Source organism: Rhincodon typus, chromosome 22 (assembly GCF_021869965.1).
Source record: "Rhincodon typus isolate 14 chromosome 22, sRhiTyp1.1, whole genome shotgun sequence".
Lineage (NCBI taxonomy): Eukaryota > Metazoa > Chordata > Chondrichthyes > Orectolobiformes > Rhincodontidae > Rhincodon > Rhincodon typus.
This window is the reverse complement of record NC_063353.1, coordinates 567,410-589,218: the sequence shown is the minus strand read 5'-3', so window position 1 is coordinate 589,218 and position 21,809 is coordinate 567,410. Positions and strand designations below refer to the sequence as shown.

The 21,809-nt window shown below is 41.0% G+C and overlaps 1 protein-coding gene across 2 annotated transcripts in view; it reads left to right on the top strand.

Moving 5' to 3' along the window:
- The window catches only part of appl2 (adaptor protein, phosphotyrosine interaction, PH domain and leucine zipper containing 2), a 99,794-nt gene extending 77,991 nt beyond the window's left edge, over positions 1 to 21,803 (top strand). For both annotated transcript variants that reach the window (XM_048610506.1, XM_048610505.1), the window contains 5 exons: positions 7,280 to 7,454; positions 14,952 to 14,988; positions 15,250 to 15,396; positions 15,883 to 15,930; positions 21,531 to 21,803. In XM_048610506.1, coding sequence (XP_048466463.1) covers positions 7,280 to 7,454; positions 14,952 to 14,988; positions 15,250 to 15,396; positions 15,883 to 15,930; positions 21,531 to 21,653 — 530 coding nt within the window. In that variant the 3' untranslated portion in view covers positions 21,654 to 21,803. The remainder of the gene's footprint in view (positions 1 to 7,279; positions 7,455 to 14,951; positions 14,989 to 15,249; positions 15,397 to 15,882; positions 15,931 to 21,530) is intronic.
- Positions 21,804 to 21,809: the final 6 nt, after the last annotated feature.

The window sequence follows — 21,809 nt, the reverse complement described above, 5'->3', positions numbered from 1 at the left end:
CAGGACTGAGTTCTTCCTGAAGAGTTCCTCAAGAGGAAGAACTCAGTCCTGAGGAAGGGTCACCGGACCCAGAATGTTAACTCTGTTTTTTCCTTCACGGATGCTGTCAGACCTGCTGGACTTTTCCTAGCAACTTTGTTTTTGTTCCTGATTTACAGCATCCGCGGTTCTTTTGGTTTCAATTTTGTATCCAACTTATCAACTCACTGTGGATCCCATGTGACTTAACCAACTCATTGTGGATTCATAAAGATGTTGCCTGGCCTGAAGAATTTTAGCTGTGCAGCAAGTTTGAATTGGCTGAAGTTGTTCTCTTATAATGAAAATGCTAAGGAGAGATTTATTTGATGTTTGTAAAATTATAACGAGCCTAGCTTTGGTAGCAGGCAACTATTCTGTTAGCAAGGAGCTAAGTAATGAAAGTATAGATTAAATGTAACTGGTGAAAGAATTGGCAAAAAGTTGACGAATAAGCTTTTTGATAGGATAAGAGATGTGGAGCTCACTGCCCAAAAAGTGCAAGACGCAAAAACTTTTCATGTTTTAAATTTTAGAAAAAAAAGCTTGGATATGCACTTGAATAGCAGTAACTTGCAGACTAATGGTTGGAAGGTGAAATTAAGCTAGATACTGCCTTTTCAGCCAGATAGGCCAAATGGTTTCTTCCTGTGCCATATATTTTTCTGTTTATATGTTTCATGTCACAGTTAAACATTTAAAATAGGAGATAAACAAAAACAGAAACTGCTGGAGAAACTTAGCAGGGCTGGCAACATCTGTGGAAAGAAAACAAAGTTAATGTTTCGAGTCCGCTAACCCTCCTTCAGAACTTGTATAACTGTACAAGGCATTAGTGAGACTGCACATGGAGTATTGCATATGATTTTGGTCCCCTCACTTGAGGAGAGATGGAGGTTCAGTAGATTGATTTAAGAAATGAGGGATTTGTCTTCTGAAGACAGATTGAACAGTTTAAACTTGCACTCTCTGAAATTTAGAAGAATGAGAAGAAATCTAATTGAGGTAAGCGAGATGCTAAAGGGGTTGGCAAAGTTGATGTAGATGGTATTTCCTCTTGGGACAATTTAAAATGAGAGGTCATAGTTTTAGGAAAAGGGGTGGCAAATTTGAAGTGGAGATGAAGAGAAATTACTTCTCTCAAAAGGTCATGGATCTGTGGAATGCCGAGACTGAGTAAATTTAAGGAGGCAGTAGGTTTTTAATTAGTAATGGGTTGAAGGCCATGGAAAGCAGGCAGGAAAGTGTTGTTGAGACCAATTTGGGGAGGTGATGGCTTAGTGGTATTATTGCTGGACTATTAATCCAGAGATCCAAGTAATGTTCTGGGGACTGAGGTTCGAATCCTGCCCATGACGGATATTGGAATTTGAATACAATAAAAGGAAGGTCTAAAGTTAAGAGTCTAATGATGATAATAAATCTGTTATTGATTGTTAGAAAAACCTATTGGGTTCCCTAACGTCCTTTAAGAAAGGAAACCGTATCCTTACCTGGTCTGGCCTACATGTGACTCCAGACCCACAGCAATGTGGTAGACTCTTAACTGCCCACTATGCAATTAGGGATGGCCAATAAACACCCTCATCTCTTGGGGGAAAAAAAAGGAATCAAAAAGATGAGATCAGCTATGATTGTATTAAATATGATCAGGCTCAAGGGGCTGAATTGCCTATTCCTCTCCTTGTTCTTAAATTCTTATGTATGTTCATAGGATCCCGTAGGCAAGAGTGATCAATACATGCTAAAAGTTCAAATTGAGTTTGAGGTCAAAAAACCTGAGTCCCACACTAGTGTTCTAATGTTAAGCTAAGACAAATAAGGACAGATTTGGTCCTAATAGACTGAGCAGAAAGACGTTTTTGTATGACACATGATGAACTGTGGTGTCCAATTAAAGATATATTCAGTTCCTCCAAACTAAAATATATTGCAGAGAAGAAGAAAGATTGTAAGATTACTATAAATCGTTCATGGCTAAGGAAGGAAATTAAAGACAAAGGCAAAAACTAAGGCATACAATATTGTAAAGTTCAGTGGTTGGCTGGAGGGTTGGGAAACCTTTAAAGATCAACAGAGGGTTACTAAAAAGGTAACAAAAGCAGCAAAGATAAATTATGAAAGCAAACCAGCACAGAATTTAAAAACAGCAGAAACTTCTATAAGTATTGAAAAAGAGAGTAACTAAAGCGAATGTTGGTCCCTTAGAGGATGAGACTGGAGAGCTAGTAACGGGGAACACAGAAATGGCAGAAACACTAAGTCAATATTTGTCTCAGTTTTCACAGTGGAGGACACTGAAATCATCCAGATAGTAACATAATGTTGAGGTTAAAGAAAAGGAGAAACTTAAAGCAATTGCCATCACTAGAGAAAACGCACTGAGCAAACTATTGGGATTAAAGATACACAAGTCCCACGGTCTGATGGCCTACATCCTAGGGTCTTCGAGGAAATGGCAGCAGAGATAGTGGATGCATTGATCATAATACTCCAAAATTCCCTAGTTTCTGGAAAGGTTCCAATGATTTGGAAATATATTCCTGTTTTCTAGCATTTGGTCCATATCCCTGTAAACTCTTTCTATTCATATACTCATCCAGATGCCTTTTAAATGTAATCATACTAGCCTCTACTACTTCCTCTGGCAGCTCATTCCATACATGCACCATCCCCTGCATGAAAAGATTATGCCTTAGCTCCCTTTTTAAATATTTCCCTTCTCAGTTGTTTCTATGGCTAAAGATGGTGATTCCAGAATGATATTTTGCCTCCCTGGTGCCAGGATCAAGGAGGTCACGGTGGTGGCTACAGGACATTTTTCTGGGAGAGGTTGAACAGCGCAAGGTAGTGGTCCATGCTAGTACCAATGACTTAAGTAGGAAGGAGGATGTGGTCCTGCAATCAGAATTTAGGGAACGAGGTAGAAAGTTAGCAAGGAAGACCTCAAATGTAAGTCTCTGGCTTACTCGCAGAGTGGCATGCACGTGAATATAGAAGTACGTGGGTAGAACAAAGTACAAAGAAAATTACAGTACAGGAACAGGCCCTTCGGCTCTCCAAGCCTGTACCGACATGCTGCCCGTCACAACGAAAATCTCCTACCCTTCAGGTGATCATAACCCTCTATTCCCATCCTATTCACCTATTTGTCAAGACACTCTTTAAAAGTCACTATAGTATCTGCTTCCACTACCTTCCTCAGCAGTGAGTTCCAGGCACCTACCCACCTCTGTGTAAAAAAAACTTGCCTCATACATCACCTTTAAACCTTGCCCCTCGCACCTTATACCCATGGCCCCTGGTAACTGACTCTTCCACCCTGGGGAGAAAGATTCTGACAGTCCACTGTGTCCATGTCCTTCATAATTTTGTAGACCTCTATCAGGTCACCCCTCAACCTCCGTCGTTCCAGTGAGAACAATCCAAGTTTCTCCAACCTCCCCTCATAGCTAATGCCCTCCATACCAGGCAACATTCTGGTAAATCTTTTCTGTACCCTCTCCAAAGCCACCACATCCTTCTGGTAGTGTGGCGATCAGAATTGAATACCATATTCCAAATGCGGCCTAACTAAGGTTCTATAAAGCTGCAACATTACCTGCCAATTTTTAAACTCAATGCCCTGGCCGATGAAGGCAAATATGTCATATGCCTTGTTGACTATCTTCTCCACCTGTGTTACCACTTTCAGTGACCTGTGTACCTGTACACCCAGATCCCTCTGCCTATCAGTGCTGTTAAGGGTTCTGCCATTTACTGTATATTTTCCATCTGGATTAGACCTTCCAAAATGCATCACCTCACATTTTTCCAGATTAAACTCCATCTGCCATCTCTCTGCCCAAGTCTTTGATGGACTTCATCACTATCCGCAACTCCACCAACCTTTGTGTCATCGGCAAACTTACTAATCAGACCAGTTACATTCTCCTCCAAGATAAGTAGGTAATGCGTAGCAGGAAAGATGGCAGGCAGGAAGGTCCAAGTCTTTTATGACACTGAGACTGGCCTCGGGGTAGGTGGGATTTGTACAAACCAGATGGATTGCACTTTAATGGAACGGACATTTTGCTAGTGCTGTTAGGAGGCCTGTAAATCAACTCAGCATGGGTGAGGGAACCAAGAGAGAATATTGAAGAGAAATACCAGGGTTCACAAAATATTTAGACAGACAGACAGCACTAACATAGAGATTAGCAAGGTAATAGGTGAAGTTGGAGTAAGGGAGAAAGTAATGAAGTCTAAATCAGGTCCACTTTGCATGTATATCATAGAATCCCTACAGTATGGAAACAGGTCATTTGGCCCAACAAGTCCACACCAACTCTCCACAAAGAACATCCCACCCAGACTCACCCCTGTACCCTATCCCCATAACCCTGCATTTCCCACAGCTAATTAACCTAACCTTCATATCCCTAGACACTATGGGCAATTAGCTTGGCTAATCCACCTAACCTGTACATCTTTGCTCTGTGGGGGGAAACCAGAGCACCCAGAGGAAAGCCACAAGGAGAATGTGCAGACTCCACACAGATGGTCACCCAAAGCTGGAATTGAACCCAAGTTCCTGGTGCTGTGAGGCAACAGCGCTAACCACTGAGCCACTGTGCTGCCCAAAATTCATTCATTTGACACAGGTGTTTCTTGCTAAGCCAGCATTTACTGTCCATCCATAATAGGCCAGAGAGCAGTTTAAAGCTTTACAGTTATTATTAAACCATGAATCACAGATTTTTGTCAAATTCCACCTACCATGGCAGGATTTGAGCCCAGGTCCTCAAAACATTACCGAGCTCACCTGGTGAATCATCTAGCGATAACATCACTAGGCCATCACCTCCATTATAAATTAGCAGAGCAGAACTTCCATTCCCTGACCGGGAATCAAACCCAGGCTGCAGCAGTGAGAGTGCCGAATCCTAACCACTAGACCAGCAAGAAAATGTATATGAGTGCATGGAGTACAGTAAATAAGGTTGGGGACTTACAGCCACAGAATGTGGAAATGTGATGTTCTGTTGACAACAGACGCCTGGCTAACCAAAGGGCAAGACTGGGTGTTAAATATTCCTGAATGCAAGAAGCTCAGACAAATTACAAGTGGAAGGAGAGGAGAGCTGGCAGTATTAGTTAAAGCAAGCATTGCATTTCCAGAGAAAAATGTTTTCTAGGGTGTTTGAAGATAGAATCAAATTGGCTGGGGCTAAGGAACGAAAATAATGCAACTACATTGTTTGGTGTAGTCTCTAGACTAGCGACTAGTCAGAAGGATGCAAAAGGACAAATCAGCAGGAAAATTACAGAGAAACATTGTAGAATACTTCTAATGAGAGACTTTGATTACCCAAATATGGACTGGAATACTAGTAACGTAAGGGGCAGCAATTGTGTTCAGGAGAATTTCCTGCAGCAGTATGTGTCCAGTCCAAAAAGAAATAATGCACTGTCGGATGTGATCCTTGAAAATGAGGTGTGCCAAGTGGATCATTCCTGGGAATATGACATCTTGACTCACTTAGTAACTTGTACTGACTTACCTGAAAGAGTTTCTAAGAATGATCTCAGACCTGTAACTAATACTTGGAAACGTAGCACCAGTCATAAGGTAGAAGATACTTCACTGGAAGGGTGCAGTTTAGAATAAGCTGGCAAGTCTGCTGGATCATGTTTTACTAACTTAATTGAATTTTTTGAAGAAGTAATGAAGAGTATTGATGAGGGCAGATTAGTGGACGTGATCTATATGGACTTCAGTAAGGCGTTTGACAAGGTTCCTCATGGTAGACTGGTTAGCAAGGTTTGATCACATGGAATACAAGGAGAACTGTCCATTTGGATACAGAACTGGCTCGAAGGTAGAAGACAGGGTGGTGGTGATGGGTTGCTTTTCAGACTGGAGGCCTGAGACCAGCAGTATGCCACAAGGATTGGTGCTGGGTCCACTGCTTTTTGTCATTTATATAAATGATTTGGATGTGAATGTAGGAAGTATGGTTAGTAAGTTTGCAAATGGCACCAAAATTAGTGGTGTAGTGGACAGCCAAGAAGGTTACCCCAGAGTACAACAGGATCTTGATCAGATGGGCAAATGGGCTGAGAAGTGGCATATGGAGTTAATTTAGATAAATGTGAGGTGCTACGTTTTGGAAAAGCAAATCAGGGCAGGACTTATATACTTAATGGTAAGGTCCTGGGGACTGTTGCTGAACAAAGACACTTTGGAGTGTAGGTGCATAGTTCGTTCAAAGTGAAATTGCAGGTAGACAAGATAGTGAAGAAGGTGTTTGGTCTGCTTGCCTTTATTGGTCAGTGCATTGAGTATAGGAGTTGGGAGGTCATGTTGTGGCTGTACAGAACATTAATTCGGCCACTTTTGGAGTATTGCATGCAATTCTGGTGTCCCTCCTATAGGAAAGATGTTGTGAAACTAGAAAGGGTTCAGCAAAGATTTGCGAGGATGTTGCCAGGGTTGGAGGGTTTGGAGTGAGGCTGAATAGGCTGGGGCTATTTTCCCTGGAGCATCGGGGGCTGAGGGGTGACCTTATAGAAGTTTATTAAACCATGAGGGGCATGGATAGCGTAAATAGCCAAGGTCTTTTCCCAGGGTGGAGGAGTTCAAAACTAGAGGATGTAGGTTTAAGGTGAGAGGGGAAAGATTTAAAAATGACCTGAGTGGCAACTTTTTCATGCAGAGGGTAGTGCGTGTATGGAATGAGCTGCCAGAGGAAGTGGTGAAGACTGGTATGATTACAGCATTTAACAGGCATCCGGATGGATATATGAATGAAGGGGGTTGAGAGGGATATGGGCCAAATGCTGGTAAATGGGTCTAGATTTATACAGGATATCTGGTCAACATGGATGAGTTGGATCAAAGGGTCTGTATCTGCGCTGTATACCTCTATGACTTTATGAATCAGAGTGTCTTAAAGTGATATTTAGTGGCTACTCTGCTATTTTACTGACAGTGAGGGCAGTAACACTGTTCTGAGGTCTGATAGACTTCACTTTGGAACAGTGAATTGTAGAACAGATCATTGAAGGAAATAACTCTGAGGAGCCTATACTCAAATGGGTAACAAATTGTTCCTCAGGTTTTGTGGTGTATTTTTGTTTCAGTGTTGTAATCATAGTTGTGAAGTCATTGATTTAAATTTCCTTCTAAATGCAAAGATGTACAGACATTGTGGTATTAGATTGTTACTAAGTTTTATAACAGCAACATTCCAACACGTGAACCGTGATTTTATTATAGATTTGCTTCTCCACCAAGAGTTTACAGTGAGGTTTTTAGGCTCCATAGAAGCAAGAACCGACCAGAATGATGAGTTAATCTATGAGACGATGAGACAGGTGTTGGCTGCTCGAGCAATCCACAATGTCTTCCGTATGACAGAGTTTCAGATGATAGTCAGCTCCAGGGAGCTGAGGTAAGTAGGAGCCCTAACTACTGCTGTTATGATATTTTTCATTACAATTTTCACTTTCTTCTTAATCCAGGAATTTTCAGTTTCCTTGTTTTCTATCACACTGGATATAACATGAGGATTATTTAATTGAACACTAGATTCTGCTTTCTTTTTAAGGATAACTGGAATACCAAAGGCTGTAAGCAGACAACCCAGACATTTTTAGAGTGTTTATTGAGACTTCAAAAGTTAATTTACAAGCCAACATCTATGATAGTTTCAATAAAATATTACATGCTTTCAGTATTTGGTCTTTTAGTATTTACTGAACACTTTTTTCAAACATTGTACAAATTGTGAAAGAAAGAAAAAGTTGGAAACTGAGGTTATGAAGTGATTAGTTCATGAATTAGTAACACTGCTGACCCTTCCTTGAGAGTTCTGAAGCTTCATGGAAAGTAGCCCAAGATATAAATTAATTTCTGATTAATGAGGCATATACAGTTTTGTAGGACATACATTCCACTCCTGCAAGGAAACCTACAGCTAGTTGTAATGAATTGATCACAACTTCTGGGGATGCTGAAAAAGTCCCACATGCACACCAAAACCTGGGGCTGTGGTGAAGAGGGGAGAGAGAGGCAGCATCTCTCCCATTATAATGGAAGTTGCAGTGCAGCAATTTAACAGAGAAACATCCCTCTAGAATCAGATTCAGCTCCATCACTTCAGTGATGCCTCCCTCAATTGATGAAATTTTAGGGGTGTTTTAGGGAAGGTAAAATAAATACTGTGATTATGGAGGAGGGCCAACTTAGGCAAAAGAAGGATGGGGAAAGTCTTGGCCAGCTAACGTATATTTCAGTGAGCTTGGGTGTTTGTTCATGGCAGGGGAATGGGTGTAGGGGCACAACTGTGACATCTAGCTCAGAGAGCAGGAACAATCCCCCACCCACTCCCATTACTAGGTACTGGCTTGCAAGTATACGGCAACTTTCATAATCTCAGGATGTCCCAATGCGCTTTACAGATAACTAGATACTTTTGTAGTGCAGTCACCTATACAGTATTGGAAATGCAATAGATATTTTGTGCACAGCAAGGTCCCAGAAACAGCAATGTGAAACATGACCAGGTAGACTATTTTAGTGATGTTCGAGGGATAAATATTGAAGAAGTATTCCCTGGCTTTTCAAGTAGTGCAATGGGATCTAATACATCCATTTAAATTGATGCTTTATGCATCATCATAACTTTTCATCCAAAATCTGGCACCTCCAACCTGGATTATTTGCTCAAGTCTCTGGCATGTGACCTGAACCTATGTCTGTCTGATTCCTTGGAGAGTGTGCTACCAACGGGGAGTTGCTGACAAAGGTAATGGAGCCAGGTCATTAGTGAAGTGCTGCCATTTCTCAGCAATGAGAAGAGGGGAGGCTTAAGGCATGGCATGCAAATGGGCCTGACAATCCATCTCAGCCATGTACTTTGACCTTTATTTATTCTTTCATGGAATGCATCCATCACTGGCTGGGCCAGCATTTATTTCCCATCTCTAATTGTGCTGGAGAAGCTGGTGGTGGGCTACCTCCTTGAATCATTGCAATTCAAATGGTGTAAGTACACCTACAATACTGTTAAGAAGGGAGTTATGTATTTACAAGTCCGGATGATGTGTGTATGGAGGTGATGCTCCCGTATATCTACTGCCCTTGTCTTTCTAGGCGGTAGAGGTTGCGGGCTTGGAAGGTGCTATTGAAGGAAGCTTGGTGAGTTGCTGCAGTGCAATAAATGGTACATGTTGCTGCCACTGTGTGGGAGGGATTCAATGTTGAAGGTCGTGAATGAAGTCTCCATTAAGCAAGGTAGAGAGACCTTTAACAAAAAAAAGTGCAGGCTATTTATCATGCCATCTGTCAGAGGGAAAACGCTGCAATCTTTTATTAGGGAGGATATAGCAAGGCACTTGGTCACCATGGTTTTGTGAAAGAAAATTCATGTTGAATTACCTTACTGAAGTTGTTTTAGGAAGTCACAAGCAATGTGGATAAAGGGGAACCTATGGATGCACTATACTTAGATTTCTTGAACGCATTTGACAAGGTCCTTCATCAAAGTTTACGACACATGATAAGAGCTTATGATGTACTGTTTACCATATTAGAATTTTTTATGTCAAAGGGAACAGGGAGTTGGCATAAATGGGTCATTTTTGGAAGATGAGAGAAGTGGGCTTCCACAGGGATCAGTTTTGGGGCCTTAACAATTTACAGTTTGTAGAAATGATTTGAATGAAGAAACTCAATGTATGATGGTTACATTTACCATGATATATTGATAACGAGGAATGTAAGTGTGAGAGTACGTAGGTAGTCTGAAAACATAAATAGGTAAAGTGAGTGGACAGAAAATTGTCAGATGGAATATAATGTACACAAATGTGAACTTGCACACTTTAGCAGGCAGAATAGAAAAACAGCATATACTTTAAATAGAGAATGATTGCAGAACTCTGAGGCTCCGAGGAATCTGGATGTCCTAGCACATGGATCACATTAAGTTAGTATGTAGCTGCTGCAAGTGATTAGGAAGGCAAGTAGAATGTTGTTTATTGCAAGGAGACCAAATTATAAAAGTAAAAAAAATTGCTGCAGTTGTATTGGGTATTGATACAATCACATCTAGAGTACTGCATACCCTTTTGGTTTCCTTATTTAAGAAAGAATAAAAAGGTCCACTTGATTGATATTTGAAATTTGGGTGAATTACTTTATAGGAAAAGGTTGGATAGGTTGAGAATGTGTCCCCTTTTTAGTTTAGAAGAATGATAAGTCATCTTAAGTGACATATATGATACTTAGAGGACTTGACAGTATGGTTCCAGAAAGAGTGTTTTCCTTTGTGACAGAAACTAGAACTAGGAGACAGTTCAAAAATAAGGGTCTTCTGTTTAAGACACGAGATTTTCTTTTTTCTCTTAGAGAGTCATGAGTCTTTGGAACTCAGAGAGTGGTAGAAGCAAGGCTATTGAATACCTTCAAGGCAGAGGTAGATTCTTGATTAACAAGGAAATTGAAGGTTATTGGGGTAGCTGAAAACGTGGAGTGGAGGGCACAATCAGATCAGACATGATCTTATTGTTTGGCAGAGCAGACTGTTTGTAAGTGTGTTCATATGTAGGTGAGCTACTTTATCCTGGATGGTGTCAAGCATCCTGAGCATTCTTGGAGCTGCACCAGGCAAGTGGACAGTATTTGATGAAACTTCGGACTCATGTCTTGTAGATGGCGGAGTTAGGTGGCAAATAGTTTGTGACGGAATTCCCAACCTCTGACTTGCTGTTGTAAACACTGTACATTATGGTTGCTCCAGTTCAGTTTCTTGTCAGTTGCAGGAGATTCAGTCATGGTAAAGCTGTTCAGTGGCATGGAGGCAAACAAGAAAGCCTTTAACAACTTTTAACAACCTCAGGACCTCCTAAAGGATTTCACAGCCAATGAAGTACTTTGGAACTGCAGGCAATGAGATAATATGTGATAGTGAACAGATGGTGACATTGAAGCATAAATATTGAGTTAGAGAGTCATATAGCACAGATGAGGCTCTTCAGCCCATCAAATCTGCTCCAACCTATCTAGACTAATCCCACTTTCCAGCACATGGCACATAGTGGTGAATGTTATGACATTTCAGATGCTCATTAATGTAGGTTTTGAAGATTAAGAGACCTTGTGCCTCGACTACCCTCCAGGCAGTGCATTCCAGATTCTCACCCTCTGGCCGCAAAGGTCTTTCCACAAATCCCCTCTAAACCTCCTCCCCTTCACCTTAAAATGATACCCCTTGTTATTGACCCTTAAAGTAAGGGGAACAGCTGCTTCCTATTCACCCTGCCCGTGTCCTTCATAATCTTATACATATCAATCGGGTCTCCTCTCAGCTATCTCTGCTCTAAAGAAAACAACCTGAGCCAATCCAGCCCCTCTTCTTAGCTAAAATGCTTCAACCAAGGTCACATCCTGGTGAATCCCCTTTACAACACCCTCCAATGCAGTCATATCCTTCCCATAGTGTGGTGACCAGAGCTGTACACATTAGTCCAGCTGTGGAATAACCAAAGTGTTTTACAGCTCCAACATAACCTCCCTGGTTTTATAATCTATGCCACAACTGATAAAGGTGCCAGCTTAACCATCCTATTAAACTGAGCTTCCTCGTGTCCTGCCATTCATTGAGGACTTCCTCATCTTGTTATTTCTTTCAAAGTGCATCACTGGAATTAAGAATCTGGTGATGACTATGAATTCATTATCGATTGTCGAGGGAAAATAAAACCCATCTGGTTCACTAAAGCCCTTTAGGGAAGGAAACTGCCATCTTTACCTGGTCTGGACTACATATGACTCCAGACCCACAGCAATGTGGTTGACTCTTAGCTGCCCTCTGGGCAACTAGGGATGGCAGTAAATGCTGGCCTGGTCAGTGACACCCTCACGCTATGAATGAGTGAAACAAAACTTCATGCTTTTCAGGGTTAAATTCCGTCTGCCATTGATGCACCCATCTGACCAACTTGTCTATATCTTCCTGTAACCCAAGGCCACCTTCCTTACTGTTAACCACCCGGGTAATCTTCGTGTCATCCGTAGACTTGTTTTTCATGCTACCACATTCTCAGCTGTATTGTTTATATGTATCACAAACAAAAAGGAACCCAGCACTCTCCCCTGTGATATATCACAGGACACTGGCCTCGGTCTCTCAAGTATCCTTCTACTACCACACTGTCTCTCATCACTAAACAGATTTTGGATTCCAAATGCTTTTACCTTTTTTATCAGTCATCCATGTGGGATCTTGTCAAAGGCTTGCTGAAACCCAGATAAACTACATCAACTGCACTACCCTCATGTACACACCTGATTACCACCTCAAAATATTCAGACAAATTTGTTAGGCATGACCTCCCTCTGACAAAACTATGTGACTATCCCTGATCAAACCTTGCCTCTTTCCTTAATCTCTCCTTCAGAATTTTCTCCAGTTATTCCCTTACCACTGATATGAGAATCACTGGCCTATAATTTAATGACTTATCCCTACCACCCTTCTTGAAAACCATGTTAGTTGTCCTCCAGTTCTTTGGTGCCTTTCCCCTGGTCAGGGAGGCATTAAAAATTTGGGTTATAGCCCCTGTAATTTCCTCCCTCGCCTCTCACAGTAACCTGGATACAACTCAACTGAACCTGGGGGTTTGTTCATTTTTAAGCCCATCAAAACCTCCTATACTTCCTCTCTCCCTATGTCAATCTCCTGAAGGACCTCACAGTCCCTTTCCGTGAATGCTGTACTTGCGTCCTCCTCCTTACAGATGTGAAGCACTTGTTTAACACCCAACCAGTATTATCCAGCTCTATGATAACAAGGTGTAGAGCTGGATGAACACAGCAGGCCAAGCAGCATCAGAGGAGCAGGAAAGCTTTTCTGCTCCTCTGTTGCTTAACACCCAACCAGTATCATCCAGCTCTACACTTTGTTATCTCAGGAACTGCAGATGCTGGAGAATCTACTATCTCTTATCCAGCTCTATGCTCACATTGCCCCCACTCAGTCCCTAATGGATCCTGTACCATGGTTATCCAATTCCCTTTGATATACTTGGAGAATATCTTGGGATTCTCCCTAGTCTTACTTGCCAGTGTTTTCTCATGCGCTCTGTTTGCCCTCCTGTTTGCTTCTTTAAGTTATCCCAGCACTTTCTATATTGCACTAAGGGCCTCTGCTCCCTTGTGCCTGTTAAAAGCCTTTCTTCCAAAACAGTTCTGAATATTCTGAGACATCCAGAGTTCTCTGGGTCAATGCTTCTACATTTCACCCTAAATGGAACATCTCCTGATTTCCTTTTTGAACATACCCCTTCCTCCTGGCCAGATCACAGGAGACAACCCCACCACTCTTTTTCAAAATAGTGCCTGAAGGGGCCAGTGAGGCCTCAGTTGAAAGTCTCATCTGAAAGACAGCACCTCCCATTTAATGCACTGAAGTGTTGGTCTTGATTTTTGTCTCCAAGATTCTGGAGTAGGACCTGATCTCGAAGCACTTTATGACATCATAATGGCATACTTGGTTAAATTCTGCTTTCATGTCAAGAACACTTCTCCCACAATTCATCTCTGGAATTCAGTGTTTTTGTCCATATTTGGACCAAGGCTGTAATGTGGTTAGGAACTGAGTGCCCCTGGTGAAACCCAAACTGACTACAAGTTGTTGCTGTGTGAGCAGCTTGTAGCACTGTCAGTGATCCATCATATCTCTTTGCTGGTGATATAGAGTAGATTGATGGGGCAGTAATTCACTGGATTTTATTTCTCTGGATTTAGTGGACACCTGGACAATTTTTCACTTTGTCAGGTAGATGCCAGTATTGTAGCTATACTGGAACAGTTTGACTAGGGTGCAGCAAGTTCTGGGGTATGAAGCGTCAGTACTATTATAGGAATGTTGTCAGGACCCGTAGCCTTTGCAATAGTCACTGCCTTTACCTGTTTCTTGATGTAAGACCAGAGGGTGAAGCAGCTGAAATAGGGCATTCAACTCGAGTCCGCTTCACCATTCATGACTGATCTGATAATCCTCAACTCCACTTTCTTCCCTTTCCCTATAATCCTTCATTCCCTTCCTGATTAAAAAATCTGTCTATCTCAACCTTGAATATGCTTAACAACCCAGCCTCAACAGCTGTCTACGATGAAGAACTCCACAAATTCACTACCTTTGGAGAAAATAAATTCCTTCTCATCTCTGTCTTAAATGTGCAACATTTTATCCTGAGATGATGCCCCTGGTCCTAGACTCTCCCACAATGGGAGGACACCTCTCCACATCTACCCCAACAAGACCCCTAGGAATATTGTATGCTTCAATATGGTCCCTTTCATTCTTCTAAATTGCAATAAATACAGGCCCAACTTACTCAGTCTCTTCTCATTAGAGAGTCCCTCCATACCTAGTATTAGCCTAGGACTGCTTCCACCATCAGTATACATTTCCTTGAAAAAGGGGCCCAAAACTGTTCACAGTATTCCAGCTGTGGTCTGACTAATGTCTTGTATAGTTTCAGCAAAATCTCACTACTTTGAAATAAGGGCCAACATTCCATTTATCTTCCGTATTATCCTCTGAACTTGGATGGTAGATTTTTGTGATTCAGCCTCCCAAATCCCTGTGTTCTATTCTGCAGTCTTTCTCCATTTAAATAATAATCAGCTCCTCTCTTTTTAGTAAAATGCAAAATGTCCCATTTGCCAAGTTTTTGCCCACACACTTAACCTGTCTATATCCCTCTGCAGACTCTGTCATCATCACCGCTTGCCTTCTTACCCAGACTAGCTGGGAACATGCATGTCTTATTTGAGTATTTCATATATCTTTGAGATGTGTGTAAAATTAAGAACATACAACCAAGTTAATGACTTGTTGACAGTTCACTGACAGTTAAATAATTATATTTGATTACAGATTCGTTGATCCACAAACACAGGTTACAAAAGCAAGTGTGAGTAACAATATCTTTTCCTGTTTTACCTTCATTCAAGTGTTCTCACTATGGTGTATTCAATTGTAATCAAATGTTTCTGTACCTAGTTCTGCTTCAGAAACCTCTGTAGAACTTCCCCATCTTTTTTCTCGAGAGGATTTTATTGCTTTTGGACATAATCAAGAAATGAGAACTAAGCTGGGTTGGAAAAAACTAACACTACCAACTTAGAGTGAGGATGATGTGTAACATCGGTATTTCATCATATTTGTTTTCCAGTTTCCTCTCAGCGATGTGACACTGTACACTACTCATCAAGATAATAAGAGGTTAATTGGGTTTGTGGCACGAGCTTCTGAGTTGCAAGCAGAGTGCAAAGCATTGCTGAACTGCTGCATCTTTGAGACAAATGATGATGGAGTAAAGGTAATTCTGTCTCTGTACCATTACATCACATAAGGAAGCACAGAACCTGAGTCACTCCCTTCACTTTGTCTGTTAGACATATTTCAAACTACACTGATTCTGACTTCTCACTGTTCACTCCACATTTATCATGAAGATAAAGCTGGTGTTTGTTGTAGCCTGCTAAAAGGGAGTCTTCCATGATGACACTGCCCTGGCTGTGGGAGCAGTGTGGAGTGGGCGCCTTGAACAAACAATTATCCCAACTGTTAATTCCATTCACCATAGCAACAAATACACTCCTTCCCATATCATGTTAACCAACTTCATGCATCCTTATCATACATTTTCTAAATGTGTTCAATTTTCAATGAGTACATTTGAGCTGTTTAATTTCAGTGGTGTATCAATGACAAAACACTTGTGAACTATAAACAAAAACACTTCTATTATGATTAATTTATTAAAAATTTTACATTATATTGTCTCATGTCTCTTGTTTTGCAGATTTGTGCTTTTATTGATCTTGCAAGAAAGATTAATCAGGCAGAAAAGGTGAGCATTAAAAACAGTTTTAATGACAAAAGAAGTGCCTGTTGCAGGCTGTATTTAGGTATACAGTTTTGGAACTGGAAGATATTTAAAGTTCTACATTTCCACTAGCAGTATTTTCAGGCAAGATTGCAGTGCAGATTTAGATCATTTTTGAATCATCATTAATTCCTAGCTAATTGAAAAGTAGTGCACCATGCTAAGTAAGTATTTGCTTTGAAATACAAAAATGTAAGAAGTGATTATACCAGCAGTTGATTTGCTTCAAGTAGCACACTAATTACATGGGATGTGCAGATGAGAAGCTGACTATTCAGCCCAAGGACGTGCTAGTGTTCATACTGCAGAACTGCTCTCATTACTCATTTAATCCTAGCAACATCACCCTTCTGTGTGTTTCTCTTTCAAGTACTTAGCCAGCTTCCTATTTGGTAGAAGCTAGTTGTACATTCTAACCATTTTCTAGGTAAAGATGTTTTTGAATTTCTTATTAAACTGATTAGTGGCTATCTTATACTTATGGTTTCAGATTCTTGCACATTGGGAATTTCTTCACATCTACCCTCTCAAACCCCATTTGTTGCTCTATTTTTATTAGGTCACCCCCTCAAACAGTTTCTGGAGAGAGGACCCCAAACCTGTTTACTCTGTTCTCATTGTTATAACCACTCAGTTTTGGTATCACCTATATAAATATTTCTTTCACCTTCTCCACTGTTTCTATATGCTTTTTATAATTTGGAGTTCAGATTTGTATGTAGTATTCCACATCTTCAGATCATAAGAAATAGGATTAGACATTCAATCCCTTGAGAGTGTTTCAATATTCTATAGGATTATGGCTGATTTAACTGCAGTTTTTGCTTTGCTGCTAGATCCGTATCGCGCTTCATAACTGTGTCCTGAGATCTGAACTGCTCTGAGAGGAAACATTTGCAAAATCTGCAAAACCCTATCAGAATCTTAAATTCTTCAAAATCACCTCTCATTCTTTTGAACTCCAATGAGAATAGGCCCAACCTGCTCAACCTTTTCTCACATTAGAAACCCCTTCATCCCAGGAATTAAACATGCGAACCTTCTCTGAACTCCTTAGGTAAGGAGGCCAAGACTATACACAGTACTCAAGGCATGGTTTCACCAATGTCAAAGCAAAACCAGTTTTATACTCTTGACACCCTTGTAATAAAGGCCAATGTTCAATTTGTCTTCCTAACTACATAGTGTCACCTGTATGCTAACATTGTGATTCACGTACAAGGGCACCTAGATTCCTCTCCATTGCAGCATTCTACAGTGTCTTCATTTAAGTAATAATTTGTTTTTCTATTGTGACTGCAAATGAGGCAGGTAAGGGGATATAGAGGGTAGGAGTGTCACCTTCTGCAATTAGGGTCCAGTAGATTTGCGGTGTTCTCAGCCTGTTTCTATGAGAGTAGGGTCTGCAGACTGAATGTGCAAACTGGTCATGGCAGTGCAGTACAGGAAGCCACTGAAGTAGGGGAATCAACAAGGAATGCAGTAGTGATGTGGTAGTGAAGGGGATGACAGCATTCTCTGCAGTAAAGATAGAGATTCCAGATGGTTGTGTTGCCTGCTTGGTGATAAAGTTTGGGACATTTCTTGGGGCTGGAGAGAAACTTGCAATGGGCGGGTGAGGATCCAGTAGTCAACACCCGAACTGTACTAGAGCCAATGTTCTTACAAAATGTGTAACTTGGGAAGTAGAGATGGTTATAAACTAAACAATGGGGACAAGGAATTAAATATAGAAAGATGGAATATATCAAAGTCTGGAGACAGGGTAGGAGAGGAAAATAGCAATATTGAACATGACCATCAAAGAATGACAGAAAAGCTCAGAGAAACTACCTACGAATATACCAACAATCAGGACAAGATGCTACAAAGGTAACAAAAAAGACAGAGCTATAAGTAAAGTTGACATAGTCGTACTTGACCATAGGGCCTCTTTCTCAGTCGCAAGAGATGATTGATAGTGGTTTAACCTAAAGGTCACTATGCCTCAGGCAAGGGAAGAGATTGAGAAGAGTCATGGTAACCTCAGCCAGAGCAGGAATTGAACCCAGTCTATAGGCGTTACTCTGCATCGCAAGCCAGCCAAACAGCCAACTGAGCTAAATGACCCCACCAATCATCTGTGTCTAATGAGGAGCAGCTGTATGATCCAGTAAGACTATAGAAACTTTACTTGGAGTCAGTTAGCTCCTGAATATAAAGGAATATATGAAATTCAAGAAGAATAGGAAACTGGGCAAATGTTAATCAGGGTGGCATTTGTGCAGTAGTTGGAGATGGCCTTGTTTCAGGAGATCAGGGTTTAGAATCTGTTAAGGTGAAGTAGTAGGAGAAAGAAGTGATGAGTGACTTCATCAAAGAGAAATCTTATTTCACAAAGTATTGGGTTTTTTTGAAGAAATAACATGTGCTGTGGATAAAGGGGAGTCTGCATTGGATGTTTGGATTTCCAAAAGCATTTAATAAAATGCAAAATCAAAAGTTACTGCAGAAAATAGTAGTGTAGGTAATAACATATTAGCATGGTAGCAGATTGCCTGGCTGGCAGAAAACAAGGGACTGTGCTTAATTGACAGTATTGACCAGTGGAATCCCACAGGGGGCCTCAAACGTTTACAAATTACATTAATGACTTAGATGAAGGGTGCAAAGACATGGTGGATAAATCAAAGATGACACAAGACAGAGTAGGAAAATTTAGTATGAAGAAGACATAAACTTTGCTTTGAATATTGATAGGTTGAGTGAATGAATGAAAATCTGTCAGATGGAGTAGTGTAATTGGGAAAATGTGGAGTTGTTAAATTTACAGGAAGAATGAAAATGCAGAAGTTTCACTTAAACGGAGAATGGGACTTGGGCATTGCTGGCTGCCCAGCATTTATTGCCTGTTCCTGGTTGCCCTTGAGCTACCTTCTTGAACCACTGCAGTCTGTGTGCCTGTAGGTAGACCCACAATGCGCCGGAGGAAGGGAATTCTAGGATTTTGACCTAGCAACAGTGAAGGAACAGTGATATATTTCCAAGTCAGGCTGGTGAGTGGCTTGGAGGGGAACGTGCATGGAGGTGGTGCTCCCCAGGTACCTGCTGCCCCTGTCCTTCTAGATGGAAGTGGTCATAGGTTTGAAAGGTGCTGTCTTGGTGAATTTCTGCAGTGCGTCTTGTAGTTAGTAGCAGCAGTGAATATTGAGTGTTGGTGGCAGAGGTAGGTGGATGCTTGAGGATGTGGTGCCAATCAAGTGGGCTGCTTTGTGGTATCAATCTTAGTGTTATTGGAGCTGCATCCAACCTGGTAAGTGGTTAAGTATTCCATCATGACTTATGCCTTATTATAGTGGACAGGTTTGGTCATCTTATTTAAGGAAAGGTGAGGAGATAACAAGCAGGCTGAATAAAGGGGAACCAGTAAATGCAATAAGCTTGGATTTCCAAAAGGCATTCAAAAAGGTACTGCTCCTTAGGATACTTAATTAGAACCCATGGTGTGGGGTAGTTTATTATCATGGATAGAGGATTGGCTAATTAAGAGAAGACAGTGTGTCAGAGGGATCACTGTTGGGGCCACAATTATTTACAAGATACATTAATAACTAAGTTAATGTACTATTGCCACCTTAAGGATAACACAAAAAGTAGGTGGGTGGGTAAGTGGTGAGGATGACATCAGAAATCTACAAGGGGATATGGACAGATTAGGAGAACAGCCAAAAATTTGGCAGATGTAATAAAATGTGGAAAGGTTCAAGGATATGCACTTTAGCAGGAAGAATCGAAGACCTGACCATTATTTAAATGGAGAAAGACTGTAGAAAGTTACAGTACAGAAAGATTTAGGGAAACATCATGCATGAATTAGAAAAAGCTAGCATCCAATTACAGTTAATAAGGAAGGAAAATGGACCATTGATCTTTATTTCAAAAGAGAATGGAATATAAAAATAGGGAGGTTTTACTAAAACAGTACAAGGCACCAGGCAGTTTTGTTTCCCCTTATCTTGAGGAAAGATATTCTGACGATGCAGACAGTCTAGAGTACATTCATAAGGTTGATCCCAGCTGCAGAGGGTTTCCTTCTGAGGAGAAGTTGAGTAGATTGGGTCTGTACACATTGGAGTTTGGGAAAATGAGAGCAAAGCTTATTGAAACAGATAAGATTCTTAGGGAGCCTGATAAGGTAGATGTGGAGGTAACTTCCCCTTGTGGGTGTGTCTTGGAACAGAGGGCACAACCTCAAAGTAAGGTCACTCTTTTAAGATAGAGATGAACATACTTCCTCTGAGGGTAGTGAATCTGTGGAGTTCTCTACCGCAGAGGACTATTGTGGCTGGGTCATTAAGTATATTCGAGGCTGAGATAAACAGACTTTTTGCCCTAGAATGCACAAACTGGAGAAGTGTCCGCAGTGACATCTCACTGAGTGGAACACATGGAGGCCAAGCACAAGTAGCAGGAAACAAACATGCAGAGCATCCTACCTACCCACTTCCACCATCACTTGACCCCTTGTGGCAGAGTCTTCAGCTCCAGGAATGGATGATTCAGCTACTGCAGAACCTATGCCCCGAGAGAAGCAAGTCATCTTTGACCCTGGGGGACCACCAAAGAAGAAGACAACAGATTTTTAATTGGGAAGGGAATCAAGGGATATGGGGTAAAGGTAAGAAAATGGAGTTGAAATTTCAGATCAGTCATAATCTCATTGAACAGTGGAGCGGACTCAGTAGGCTGAATAACTGACTTCTGATCCTAGGTCTGATGATAACGGGAATGAGTGGGTTGCCTTCTGAGAATAGGTTGTACAGGCTTATTTAGAAAAGCGAAAGGTGACTTGACTGAATACAATTCAGAATGGCCTTGACACTGTGGATATGGAAAAGATGTTTGCTGTTTGTGGGTGCTTTTAACAAATCCCCACTCACTCGCGCACTCATTTGCTGCTTTATAAGGATCCAGGTTCACTCACTCTCTTTCTCTCTCCCATCCCACTTCACTGCCTTTATAAGGCTCTGGGTCCTCCTCCTCTCAGTTCTCCAGCCACCTTTTAAGGTGCCAAATGCATTCTCTGCCTTTAAAGTTCAGATTTGTACTTTGACTTTCAAAAGTCCTCTAAACTTATGTGCGTTATCATCCTTATTTTCTCCTTCTGTTACTACTTCAATGAATTAATACGCTTGACTAAGGGTAATCCTTTTTGGGATCTGCTGAGTACTCTGATCAAATCTGAGATTCTTTTACATCTTTGAGTAAAAATTTCATTATCGGCCCTGCCACTAATATTTAACCAATAACTTTATAGTTCCCTGGACTTGTTATTTCCTGTATTTTAAAAAAGGAGATAGAACCTTACCTGCTCACCAGAGGAGAAGTTTTTTTTCCTGAAGCTAAACAGTCAGTGCAGCTTGAATGATTACGCAGAGGACTGGTGGTGTGCGGTAGGTGATAACTGAACTGCACTAAGTCGATACAGCTATAAGCTGAGGAGTTAAGATCGAACAGGAATTGGAACTATATTTGAAGAAAAGCATCAATTGAATTTTTAATACCTCAATAATTCTTTGTTTCAGGACCCAGAAACTTTAGCCTTACTCATGAAGTCAATAAAACTCAGTGCTGATGGGAAGTTCCTTTTACTTAGTCAGCAGACGGACAAAGAGGAAACTGAAGAGGATTTTGAATCAGAAGCATAACAGCTGCTCAGAATATTGAAGCAATTACAACACAAACATTTGTAATCTCCAACAATTTATTTGATTTTCAGTTGTCTTTTCATTACATAAATTTATTTCTTTGTTGAATTTAGTACTGGATGAAGGATATACTTACAATGGGAATGAAGAATCAGT